This window comes from Pelobates fuscus, chromosome 1 (genome assembly GCF_036172605.1).
Source record: "Pelobates fuscus isolate aPelFus1 chromosome 1, aPelFus1.pri, whole genome shotgun sequence".
Lineage (NCBI taxonomy): Eukaryota > Metazoa > Chordata > Amphibia > Anura > Pelobatidae > Pelobates > Pelobates fuscus.
This window is the reverse complement of record NC_086317.1, coordinates 92,178,205-92,192,228: the sequence shown is the minus strand read 5'-3', so window position 1 is coordinate 92,192,228 and position 14,024 is coordinate 92,178,205. Positions and strand designations below refer to the sequence as shown.

The 14,024-nt window shown below is 42.9% G+C and overlaps 1 protein-coding gene across 3 annotated transcripts in view; it reads left to right on the top strand.

Moving 5' to 3' along the window:
• The first annotated feature begins 282 nt into the window (after positions 1-282).
• The window catches only part of LOC134587997 (sodium channel subunit beta-4-like), a 39,967-nt gene continuing 26,225 nt past the window's right edge, over positions 283-14,024 (top strand). For 2 of the 3 annotated variants that reach the window (XM_063444241.1, XM_063444243.1), the window contains exon 1: positions 624-1,034. In XM_063444241.1, coding sequence (XP_063300311.1) covers positions 953-1,034 — 82 coding nt within the window. In that variant the 5' untranslated portion in view covers positions 624-952. Of the gene's footprint in view, positions 344-623; positions 1,035-14,024 lie in introns of those variants that run through there. The other variant, XM_063444244.1, reaches the window with a different exon arrangement.

Genomic DNA, 14,024 nt, shown 5'->3' with positions numbered 1-14,024 from the left:
TTATGAAAGGCTCCGTTGGGGGGGATGGGGGTTGACAGAGACACTTTAAGGACGCTCAGTTATTTCATGTGCAGTCTTTCCTGTCGCTGCCATGCTTTTAATGCAAACCCTTCACAGATGTTCATATAGGTGCCATAACTAGGGTGGATGTCACCTAGTGTGGTAACGGATTGTGTCATCTCCACCAGGGACATCCTCACGTACCAGGCCATATCAGCCGCTATAAAAATACTGGCAGCAACGAAAGAGAGAGAGATTGATGATCAATGCCACAGAAGCACCTTTAGAGGCTGTCAGTATGATATCCCCGTCAGAGGAGGCGGAATGCAGACCCAGCATTCGAGTAAGTGCTTAAAGGGTTTTTATCCCTTTATTGGCCACGGGGAGAGGGGGGCCAAAGGCAACCTCGTATTCATAACACTTTAGATTCCTTTTAATTAAACAAAATCACCTACTCACTTTAACCTAACCTACACATTGCAATTATAAATCCCTAGAGTAGGGACAATCTGCAAAATGAATAAATTATAAATAATTATAAGTTTAAATATTATACATTTCTTTATTCAGGATTAGGAATAAAACATTACTTTATGTTGTTTTTAAAGCATAAAATTGGTATGTCTTTGCTCGTCATGTGGTTAAGCCTTGACTTGTAGGTTATATATTACGTGCAGGAAACGATGATTTGCACAGTCCATTAAGGTACTTTTTGCAGCAAAGTGCTTGGTTCTTAAACAATAGGCTCTGGGCATGATACACGTTGACTGTTGTGGTTGGGGTGGCTATGAGCCATATAGCGCTGTATGTCACTGATTATTTAAAGTTTATAGTAAAAAAGTAAATTAGAATTTTGAAGCAGCAGTGGTGGATTCGTGATTCCGGTTGCTGTTTCTTTTAATTGCTGCAAAAAAAGTGCTCAAACTCAACCGTTGTCCAGTGAAAAGCTGCAATGTCTGGTGTTTTCTCTGGAGAATTTGTTCTTAAACCAGTGCTCCTGCTTTTCCTTCTTCAGATGCTGTCTCTATACCAAGGTACGTACCAAGGATTCTTACCTTTTTTATTTATGCCATAAAAGTATCCTTATTGGAGTTTATTGGATCAAATTTTTATTGTTTCCAGTTGGCGTCTCAAACCTTAAAGAGTTATTACAATAAGTTTCTTCTTCCCTTTTATTTTGCTTTTAATAGATGTATTCAATAACTTTCTTTAGGACCCCCACCATCATGTTTTTCGCTTATTGTTGTGGTCCAAGCAAATCATTTTTTATAGTAAACTGTAACTTTATTTCAACCCATCAGTGACACAAATTAACCCAGCATTGAACACCCAGACTAACTATCCAAAATCAGGGCCGGATTAACATAGGGGCTGATGGAGCTGCAGCTCCAGGCCCAGGTCCATGGAATAGGCCCATTTAAAAAAAAAAAAAGAAGAATTTTTTTTTTTTTTTTTTTAACACACACTACTCTTAGGTTTTCCTCCTGACTGGTATTTTAAGGCACAGCCTGTATTTGAGGCTGCCTGGCCATGCTGGTATTGCAGTATTACCGGCAATACAAATATGTTTCTCAGTATAAACGGAGATTACTCTGCAATACCAGCACCGGCCAGTAGGTGTCACTGTGTATGGAAAGAGGCAGGAATAGGAAGTTACAGCATATCCCTCCCTGCCTCTCTCTACTCACTGATACACAGGGGAGCAGCTACACAGCACAGTCAGAGTTCAGACAGCAGCTCCAAGCCTGCAGAGACAGACTACAGCTCACGGAAGTGAGGGATGAGGGGAAAGGCATCAGGGACACTAGGGGACACTGGGAGACGTGGGGACACAGACACATGGGGCCACAGACACATAGGGACGCTGTGAGACATAGGAAGACACATGTCTCCCAGTGTCCCCATGCCTCCCAGCCAGTGTCCCTAGTGTCTCAGTGTCCCCATGGCTCCCAGTATCCCCATGCCTCCCAGCCAGGGCCCCCATGGCTCCCAGTGTCCCCATATGTCTGTGTCCCCATGTCTCCCAGCCAGTGTCCCTAGTGTCTGTGTCTCCATGTCTCCCAGTGTCTGCGTCCCCATGTCTCTGTGTCCCTAGTGTATGTGACCCCATTTCTCCCAGTGTCCCCAAATGTCTGTGTCCCCATGTCTCCCAGTGTCCCCAAATGTCTGTGTCCCCATGTCTCCCAGTGTCCCCATGTCTGTATGCACAAGTGCCCCATTGTCTCCCAGTGTCCACAAGTGTCTCAGTGTCCCCGTGTCTCCAAGTGTCTCAGTGTCCCTATCTATCCTAGTGACATGGGACACACCAAGACATGGGGACACTGGGAGAAATGGGGACACAGACACTGGGAGACTAGGGGACTGGGTGATATTGGGACACTGACACTGATGCATAGGGACACTGATGCCAGGCTGGCCTTCCAATTCTTTGGACAGACATACCCCCTTTTTGGGCATGTTCACCCCTTCTGGCAGTTCTGGTCATGTGATTCGCATCAGTGGCCTACGCTTTTACCCCGCCCATTGGCTTCCTGCTTCACTGGACACTGCTGTTGGTATGGATTTACTTGAAAGATGAAAGCATAAGTTAGATAAAGAGATTAGCATAGTATGTGTTTTCTTATAGCTGCATTCTTTGAGTTTCCCTCCAACACCAACTCCATCAGATACATGACGCTTGGGAGGTATGACTGTTTTAGTGTTTTTCGTTGATAAGATTCTGTAATTAGGCCCCATCATAAATTGTCAGTACCAGGCCCACTGGGCTCTTAATCCAGCCCTGTCCAAAATAGCTTAAATAGCCAGTATAAAAAAGTTGACATTTATCTAGGCAGGAAAATAAATTCAAACCCCCAAAAGTTGCACCCCAATATCTACCTGGGGGGCTTGAAAAAGTATGTCCAGAATGTGAAGACCAATGTCAGAGAGTTGAATTCCATCCAATACAAGCCCTTGAATGCACCTTCTATTTCTAAGTGGTAAAAAGATAAACTTCTCAACAATGGTAAAAAATCTTAACATGGCCCTATTAAACACTTTCCTACCTCTCTGCAAGACTTCTTTTTTTTTTATACTTTTTTTTATTGATTTCTGGAAAAAAATCCCTTACACATGAAAGTACAAACAGTAAAACCATCAGACGAACATAAAATACTTTGCAATACATACAGAGAAAAAAAACAAAAAAACATACAATGATAACTGCTGGATCACGCCGATACCTCCAGTAAAGGGGAAAGCCAGACAAGATCCCCCAGCCAAAATACGCAAGATTGGTCTAATTGGCTGCCGGCCGGGTACAAGGATTAATGCAAAATGTATCATATTCTTCTACAAGGGACTATAACAATATTATTTGTGCTAGCACCAAGACATTATTAGATATGGTGCTTGACTTTGCCCCCGCCTCCACATTTTCCATATTTAACTGCCACAACAGTTGATTAAAAAAAAGCTGATTTTGAGAAAGAGTGTATTTGCTTGCAGGCTCTTGCAATCAAGATCTTAACTGCCGCACATGTGTGAATAATTAAGTATACTTGTTCTTTTGAATATTTTGACAGATTCATATTCAATAATCCGATTTTTGGAGAGATTTTTATGCTAATCCATAGTGCCTAAGCAAATGATTTTCATATAGATTTAATCAATGGATGGACCTTCTTGCATATGTGTGTGTGTATGGGGGGCAGTGTATATGTGTATAGGGGGGCAGTGTATATGTGTATGGGGGGCAGTGTTTGTATGGGGGCAGTGTGTGTATGTTAGGGTGGCAGTGTGTGTATGTTAGGGTGGCAGTGTGTGTGTGGGGGGGGCAGTGCGTGTATGGGGGCAATGTGTGTATGGGGACAGTGTTTGTGGGGCAGTGTGTGTATGGGGACAGTGTTTGTGGGGCAGTGTGTGTATGGGGCAGTGTGTGTGTGTGACAGTGTGTGTGTCGGGACAGTGCTTGTGGGGCAGTGTGTGTATGTGGGGCAGTGTGTGTATGCAGACAATGTTTGTGGGGTAGTGTGTGTATGGGGGCAATGTGTGTATGGGGTCAGTGTTTGTGGGGCAGTGTGTGTATGGGAGGGGGCAGTGTATGTGTGTATGGGGGCAGTGTGTGTATGTGTGTATGGGGGGCAGTGTGTGTATGTGTGTATGGGGGGCAATGTGTGTATGGGGGCAGTGTTTGTATGGGGACAATGTGTGTATGGGGACAGTGTTTGTCGGGCAGTGTGTGTTGTGAGGGTGGCAGTGTATGTTTGTGGGGCAGTGTGTGTATGGGGGCAGTGTTTGTATGGGGGCAGTGTATGTGTATATGGGGGGCAGTGTATGTGTGTATGGGGGGCAGTGTTTGTGGGGCAGTGTGTGTATGTGAGGGGGCAGTGTGTGTATGGGGGGGAAGGAGGGTAGGGAGGTGTCATGCCTTAACTATGGTATCCTCTTACTTCCTGGTTCCACGGAGCCTAGCCACACCCCTTTATGACACGGTCTCCTTATTTAATCCGACCGCACCAGCTGATCGACGCTGGATTATTGAACTACGTTCCGTACTCACGAACCGGCTACAACATCGTTGTGAAAGCCCTCTGTTACCGGACCGGACTGGAAGACTTCAAGTTCCCTTCACCTCTCCTCATCCACGACTAAAGCTGAACTCTCTCCATTCAGGATAACCGCCTCTGAGGAGATCTCGGGAACCAGTGTTCTATGTGCCGGAAGCTAAGTAAAACCTCTGTGATAAGCGTTGCATCTCAAAGCTGTTATTTCCTGTCTCCAAAGTCCTTCGATAAAACAAACCCGTTACAGCTAACTTCAACTCATACTTTATATCAGTTAGCTGCATCTGTCTTGCTTCAGTTAAAGCCTATGGAACAGCTATTGTAACTTCTTATCACCTAATTCATTAACACTACTAAGAGACTCTTTCTGATTCAGTGTCTGCTAATTACTACCGTTTACTACTTAAAGCTACAGTGCCTGTAATTGTGGACTTCAGTTATCGTTTACTACTTAAAGCTACAGTGCCTGTAATTGTGGACTTCAGTTATCGTTTACTACTTAAATCTACAGTGCCTATAATTGTGGACTTCAGTTATCGTTTACTTCTTAAAGCTACAGTGCCTGTAATTGTGGACTTCAGTTATCGTTTACTACTTAAAGCTACAGTGCCTATAATTGTGGACTTCAGTTATCGTTTACTACTTAAAGCTACAGTGCCTGTAATTGTGGACTTCAGTTATCGTTTACTAATTAAAGCTACAGTACCTGTAAAAAAGTCAATACCTTTTACTTTTTATAATAAATATTCAAACTATAAGAAATCTGCAGTTGTGTTCCTTCATAACAAATGTTTAGACGTGACAGAATAATCCAGCCCTTGTAATGGATCCAGCAGATTTCGATTCTACGATAACTACGCTGAATCAAAGAGTTGATACACTAGCCCAAGGTGTGCAAGACCTGCAAGTTACTAACGAAAGAATTCTCACTTATGTCAGAGATCTACAAACTCATACTCCTCATACTATTCTGCACTCGGCTAGTGATCCTGCTGTATGTAACCCTGAAAAGTTCTCTGGAGATCGTTCTAAATACAGGGAGTTCCTCAACTCTTGCAAACTATTAATTGCTTTGAAACCTAGATCTTATCCTACAGAAAGAACTAAAGTTTGTTCGGTTATTTCCTTTCTAAGAGGTGAACCTATGTCATGGGCCCATTCCTTTCTGGAAAACGATGACCCCATCTTAGACTCACTGGAGGAATTTTTTGAAGCCATGTCTCTTCTCTATGAAGATCCTAACAAACAAGCAACAGCTGATTTAACAATCAGAACTCTACAGCAAAGACATAGACCCGTTGAAGATTACATTGCTGAATTTAAAAGATGGGCAGTAGAAACGCAATGGAATGACATCACATTGCGCAACCAATTTCGAATTGGTTTATCTGAAGCTGTAAAAGATGAACTATCTAGAACAGAACTCCCTACTACTTTGAACGCTCTAATTCATCTATCAATCAGCATTGACAGAAGATTAAGAGAAAGAAAGGCCGAAAAAGCCCTCTTACATTCTAAAGACCGCAAACCTTTCACTCCCTCAAAAGCTCCTGAAAAGACTTCCTTACCAAGCGAACCTATGGAAATAGGGGTAATAAGAAGTCCTCTCACTCCTGAAGAGAAGAACCGAAGACGTCAATTAAACCTATGCTTGTATTGTGCTTCTCACGATCATTTGGTTCCTGATTGTCCCTTATTGAAACGGACAAAGGCCGGTAGGCAAGCCTATACCTCTGCGATCTTCAGTGCACTCCCTTCTACACCAACCACTCAGTTCACTCCTATATCTCTCATACTACAGTGGGATAAGGTGAGAATTATGACTGAAGCTATCATCGATTCTGGTGCAAATGGAGTATTCATCGACTCAACCTTTGTAACAAAGAATAAAATTCCTTGTGTTCGAAAAAACACTTCTGTTCCTATTAGAGTGATTGACGGCTCCCTTATCTCCTCGGGACCGATTCTTCATGAAACCATCCCTCTAAAGGTAACCACCAATCATATTCATACTGAATTTCTAGTATTTGATGTTATTTCATCACCTCTCTATCCCATCATAATAGGGATCAACTGGTTAAGGAACCACAACCCTCAAATTTCTTGGTCTCCTTTCTCTCTCACCTTTAACTCCCATTATTGTAAAGAAACATGTTTACAACAAATTCCTATTCTTCAGATCTACAAAGAACCAACTATACCTTCTTGTTATTCAGACTTTTCAGACGTTTTCAGTAAAAAAGAAGCTGAAACGCTCCCACCTCATCGTTCCTACGATTGTCTTATAGACCTCATACCTGGTGCGCCAGTACCTTTTGGGCACATCTACCCTCTCTCTGAGGCTGAATTGCAAATTCTCAAAGAATATCTGGATGAAAACCTACGGAAAGGGTTCATTAGACCCTCTAGTTCACACTGCTGCCTCAAGTATGTTTTTTGTGAGAAACAAAGACCAGACTATACGTCCTATCATTGACTACAGAGCTTTAAACAAAATAACAGTTAAAAATCGTTATCCTCTTCCCCTCATCAATGAACTGGTTGAACGATTAAAAACTGCTACCATCTACACTAAGCTTGACCTTCGCGGGGCATATAACCTCATCAGGATAAAGGCTAATGATGAATGGAAAACTGCTTTCCGAACAAGATATGGCCTCTTCGAATACCTGGTGATGCCTTTTGGCCTCTGTAACGCCCCTGCAACTTTTCAACATTTCATAAATGATATCTTTAGAGACCTATTGGACGTCTGTGTTATCATTTATTTAGATGATATTCTCATATACTCCAACACTCCTGATGAACATAGAAAACATGTCAGATGGGTGTTATCCAGACTCAGAACTCACAAACTATTCGCTAAACCCGAAAAATGTATTTTTCATGTCAATGAAATAACCTTCTTAGGTTATGTAATTTCCCCTCATTCAATAAGTATGGATAATTCAAAAGTCGATTGTATCATCAACTGGCCTGTTCCCTCTACAGTAAAAGAATTGCAGCGATTTCTAGGGTTCGCCAACTTCTACAGAAAATTTATTAAAAATTACTCTGAGATAGCTCACCCACTCAATCAACTTAACAGTAAAAAACATCCCTTCAATTGGAACGAGAAGGCTCAAACTGCCTTCAATGATTTAAAGAGAAAGTTTATAACAGCTCCTATTCTTCAACTTCCAAATCCTTCATATCTTTATGTCCTTGAAACGGATGCTTCAGAAATTGCAATTGGAGCTGTCCTTTCTCAACATAAAACTCCTCAAGAACCTCTTCATCCTGTCGCCTTCTTCTCACGATCATTATCTCCTGCCGAAAAGAATTATCCTACAGGGGAAAAAGAATTATTAAGTATCAAAGTGGCTTTAGAAACCTGGAGACATCTTCTTGAAGGTGCTCAGACCCCTTTAATCGTATATACTGACCATAAAAATCTCGAATATCTTCACTCCAATAAAACACTGTCTTCTCGACAAGTAAGATGGAATCTCTTTTTTTCCCGATTCAATTTCCAAATCGTCTTTAGACCTGGGTCTAGAAACAAAAAGGCTGATGCCCTTTCCAGGATCCATAAAGACACTAAAATTGAACCTCCTTCGCCTACAGTCATTGGAATCTTATCTTCTCTTATTGACGACATTAAAGATCTCAGTGAAGATGCTCTTGAACTTCCTAAATCAATTAAATTATCCAAGAAAAATGGTCTCTACTATTTCAAAGACCGGATTTACGTACCTCCCCCTTTCAGAATTAAAGTACTCGAATTTATTCATGATTCTCCTCTGGCAGGTCATCCAGGTATAAAAAAGACCCTTGAATTGTCTAAAAGATACTATTGGTGGCCTCGTCAAGACCAAACTATTGAATCTTATGTCAAATCTTGTTCTGTATGCCAAAGATCCAAACATGTCCATCATCGGCCATTCGGTCAATTATTGAATTTACCGATTCCTGAACGACCTTGGCAATCCATTTCTATGGACTTCTTGGTGGAACTACCTCCTTCTCATCATCATACCACCATTTTAGTGGTAGTAGACCGCTTCACGAAAATGTCTCATTTTATTCCTTTAAAGAAGTTACCCTCATCCTCTGAACTTTCAAAAATATTCCTTGACAACATAGTTAAACTTCATGGACTGCCAGACGAAATCATTTCAGACCGAGGAACTCAATTTACCTCCAAATTCTGGAATGCATTATGTGCTACTCTTCATATCCAACGTAAACTATCATCTGCATATCATCCTCAAACAGATGGACAAACTGAAAGAGTCAACCAATGCTTAGAGCAATATCTTCGATGTTATTGCTCTCACTTACAAGACGATTGGATAACATGGTTACCCATGGCAGAATTCGCATACAATAACTCTTTTCATACCAGCAGCAAAATGACTCCATTTCTATCCAATTATGGATTTCATCCCTCCTCATTTCCTGCTCAGACAGTTTCTTCATCTAACCTCTCCGATTCGAATCAAATCTCTCATATGTCCTCTTTATTCAAGAAATTGCATGAAAATCTAGAATTGGCCTCCTCCAATCAAAAGAAGTTTTTTGATACAAAAAGACAACCTTCACCCTCTTATGAAATCGGTGATCTTGTCTGGCTTTCCTCAAAGAACATCTCTACAAACCGTCCATCAAAGAAGTTAAGTTCCCTTTTTCTTGGTCCTTTTCCAATAATATCGGTTATCAACCGTAATGTTGTTAAATTCAAACTTCCACCTACTTTGAAGCTACATCCTGTTTTTCATGTGTCCTTGCTAAAGCCTCATCATCCTGACCCTTTCCAAAGAAATGTCACTACTTCTCCTGATCCCATATTGGTCCAGGGTGAAGAAGAATACGAAATTCAAAGTATACTGGATTCAAGGATCCATCGTGGCTCTTTACAATACCTCATCAGATGGAAAGGATATGGAATTGATGAAGATACATGGGAAGACTCCTCTGTCGTTCATGCTGACAAATTGATTTCCAAATTTCACAAGCGTTACCCTTCTAAACCAAGTCAATAGCACCCAGAGGTTGCTCATTAAGGAGGGGGTACTGTCATGCCTTAACTATGGTATCCTCTTACTTCCTGGTTCCACGGAGCCTAGCCACACCCCTTTATGACACGGTCTCCTTATTTAATCCGACCGCACCAGCTGATCGACGCTGGATTATTGAACTACGTTCCGTACTCACGAACCGGCTACAACATCGTTGTGAAAGTCCTCTGTTACCGGACCGGACTGGAAGACTTCAAGTTCCCTTCACCTCTCCTCATCCACGACTAAAGCTGAACTCTCTCCATTCAGGATAACCGCCTCTGAGGAGATCTCGGGAACCAGTGTTCTATGTGCCGGAAGCTAAGTAAAACCTCTGTGATAAGCGTTGCATCTCAAAGCTGTTATTTCCTGTCTCCAAAGTCCTTCGATAAAACAAACCCGTTACAGCTAACTTCAACTCATACTTTATATCAGTTAGCTGCATCTGTCTTGCTTCAGTTAAAGCCTATGGAACAGCTATTGTAACTTCTTATCACCTAATTCATTAACACTACTAAGAGACTCTTTCTGATTCAGTGTCTGCTAATTACTACCGTTTACTACTTAAAGCTACAGTGCCTGTAATTGTGGACTTCAGTTATCGTTTACTACTTAAAGCTACAGTGCCTGTAATTGTGGACTTCAGTTATCGTTTACTACTTAAATCTACAGTGCCTATAATTGTGGACTTCAGTTATCGTTTACTTCTTAAAGCTACAGTGCCTGTAATTGTGGACTTCAGTTATCGTTTACTACTTAAAGCTACAGTGCCTATAATTGTGGACTTCAGTTATCGTTTACTACTTAAAGCTACAGTGCCTGTAATTGTGGACTTCAGTTATCGTTTACTAATTAAAGCTACAGTACCTGTAAATTGGATTTAAAGTCAATACCTTTTACTTTTTATAATAAATATTCAAACTATAAGAAATCTGCAGTTGTGTTCCTTCATAACAAATGTTTAGACGTGACAGGAGGCTTTTTTTTTTTTTTTAATTCTTTATTTTTGTTGTGCAGGTGATTACAGGGCATTGTCATACGCCACAACAGCGTTAAATTGCATCCAGTTACATATGAGTTACAGTGGCATGAGAAACTTGCACAAATTTTGTTTTTGTTGAACATGCTAATCTAGGCAATTTTATGTATACGTTAACAATCTATTTGATAAACGATTAGAGCTGCATTGGGTCCCAGCGTTGCACATAAAAAGAAAACAGTGGTCTAGCGCTTATGTTTGTGTCTACATGCTGAGTTACATGCTAGAGGGTTCGCTTTCGTAGTCGCTTATTTAGTCGCAATATGGCTGTATATGTAGCCTATCTCATCTATACAGTCCGCGTGTATACTAGTTTAGTTGCAAGATTTTGTGAGTGCAGAGTATAACAGACAAGCTTACAGTGACATTACACATGGGAGTATACAGGGATATACAAGAGTAAACTTAAGAAGGTTGGGAAATTTCAAAATACTGCACTGTATATAATAACCAGAAATAAAATGATAAAAGGAGACTTGCAGGGAAGAGAGTAAAATAAATCAATCATCAGGCTGCTCTAGCTGAGTAACGTGTAAAATATCGCTACAATACTTCATATATGTGCAGGTGGACAAATACGAATATAAAGCCATGGTGATTTCTGGATGTTAGGTGAAAGTCACTTGTATTAAAGTAGTTACTCGGCAGGTCATTGGAGCTGAAGGCGCCTTGCAGACATCTTGTCATCGTGCCACAGGCGAAGTCCCCTGTACCCCTTCATGGGCAGAGCAAGGATTCCCGGTTGGTGGACTCTTTATGAGGCTGGCATGATACCTGGGTTCCCTGTGTGTTGCTGGCAAGAGGTAGCTGGCTTGAGGGCTGTGCCGTCGAGGTTGGTGCTCGGATTGCGCCGTCTGCCTGTGTCTGCACCTCGGCGGTGTCACCTGAGGGACACACAGTTGGGGCTGCTCCTGGCAACGTTCTCCGGTAGGTTGGCACTGGTGGGTAGGAGCTTGTCTGCTCTTTTGCCGCTTTGTTTGTGTTTGACTTTTCAGTCTTATGCTAGTGAGTCCGCCATGTGAGTGGGCTGTAGAAGGAGCGAGCTCCGGTCTGGCGGCCATCTTGTTTTGGGCCTCGAGCTCATGTGTCAGCGTGGTATTGCCTCCAGGTGCTATTGCTATGGGGCGAGGACCGGGATATCCCCCCCGGTCCAGAGGGGGGGGGATCGGGACCAGGACCGCAATGGTCAGATTCCTTGTTGGGCTCCGTAGGGCAGGATAGTGGAGCGGCGGCCGTCCACTCCACTCACCGCCAGGTAGGTCCCACTTGGTGCGGCGGAAATCTCTCCCCCGAGGGACTAAAACTCTGCGAGCTAGCCTCTCCTCGGCTCCGGTGGCCCGCAATCACCGAGGGTCGCAGTTGTGGGCCCTTTAAACGTTCAAAAGTCCCTATATTCAGGCTTAATTTTGCACTTTTCGCAGGAGCAGATCCTTCCTGCGACCCGCCCCCGACAGGAGGCTTTTTAATGAAAAAAAATGTATTTCATAAAATATATATATATTTATGTCCCCCCTCCCTTCTTACCTTTATTGAGGAGGAGGGAGGCATTTTTCCATCCCTGGTGGTCCCAGTGGGATTCATTGGTGGTTCCAGTGGTTCAAGTGAACATTAGCCCGCGCTCCAGGGCTAGAGTTCACTCTCGCGAGATTTGGAGCGTTGCCGCGGTAAACGCGGCAACGCTCCGTGCTCACAAGAGTAGGACCCGGAGGAGTTGCAGGTAAAAGCTCCCGGGTCCTCTCTCCCTCCCCTGCCAGCTACCAGGATAGTGCTTGCGGACCGGGGAGGGATATCTCTGATCTCCCTCCCCGGTCTGCAGGCACATTGCAGGGCTGGCACTTGGACAATGCCAGCCCTGCATTAGCCGGCAGGGGGGAATCTCGGGGAGGGGGGCAATTGCCCCGTTGCCCTCCCCCTGGATCTGCCAATGGAGGGAGGCATGGCAATCTTTAAATATGTCTTGATTTATTGTTGATTTATGTCTTGATTTGTTTAATAGGGATGTGCATGGGCCAAAAAATTGTTTCAGTTCAGACTTCTGAAATTCTGGACTTCCGAAATTCGTGACTTCGGCAATTCAGGAATTTGGCAGTTCCCTAACCCTGACCCTACCCATAACCCTACCCCATTCCTAACCCTAGCCTCAACCTTACCCCTACCCCAACCCTAATCCCAACCCTACCCCGAACCCCAACCCTACCCCAACCCTAGCCCCAACCTTACTTTACCACAACCCTAACCCCAACCTTACCCCTACTGTAACCCCAACCTAACCTCTTCCCCTACCCTAGCCACAAACCTAACCCTACCACTACCCCAGCACTACTCCAACCTTACCCCTAACCCAACCTAACCCCATTCCTACCTCTAACCATACCCTAACCCTACCCCAACCCTAACCCCAACCCTTACCTCAACCTTATTCCTACCCCAATCCTAGCCCCAACGCTAGCCCGACCCTAACCCCAACCTTACCCCAACCTGCCCCAACCCTAACCCTAACCCTACTCTAACCCTACCCATAACCTTACCCCTAACTCTAAACCTAACCGTAACCCTTCCTCTAACCCTACCCCTAAACCTAACCCTAACCTTACCTCTAACCCTAGTAGGGGTAGGGTTACGGGTAGGTTTAGGGTTAGATTCCTGTCATCATTCCCTTAATTTTCCCTCCATCTCCTGTTTTGCCACTTTTCAGAAAAAACTCGAAGCACTTCGGCACTTCTGAAATTCGGCATTTCTGAAATTCGCCACTTACGAAATTCGGTTCGGCACTTCGGCAATTATGACATTCTGAATCATCCGAATGTCTGAATTGCTGAAATTCGTCCAAATTTAAATTCGGACCGAAACGAATTGCACATGTCTATTATTTAAGTTCTTCATGTGCCACCATTATTTATATCAGTGATGCCCTTGCACATTCTTCTTCAAAGCTTCCCAACAAATGAGCTTTATACAAAACTTAGCATGGACTGACCACTAGAGGGTAAACTGATGACCCTCCAACACACCTTAAAAATTTCCCTATTTAGGAGGAACACACCCTGTTCTGCAACCAAACCATCTGTTCTTTTCTATCCTAATGTCACTCTTTTCTAGGAGTTCCATATTCATTTTGTGTTACAGAGTTCCACAGCAATAACACTCACAATAATGTTTCTTTAAACTGCAATAAATGTGTTTAGAAAATAAATAAATAGGATACATTGTCCTTGTTCCAAATTACATTTTAGTTGTATAAACTATTAGTCAGTTACCTAAAATGTCTCAGAACAGCCCCAGTCTAGGCCACACCCCAATCACACCCCTTAATTAAAGTGTTCCTCTTTGTTCATTCAAAATGTTGGGAGGCATGCTCCAATCCTTCAATGAAGTAAGGTATACAAGGGTCAAATTGGCTTC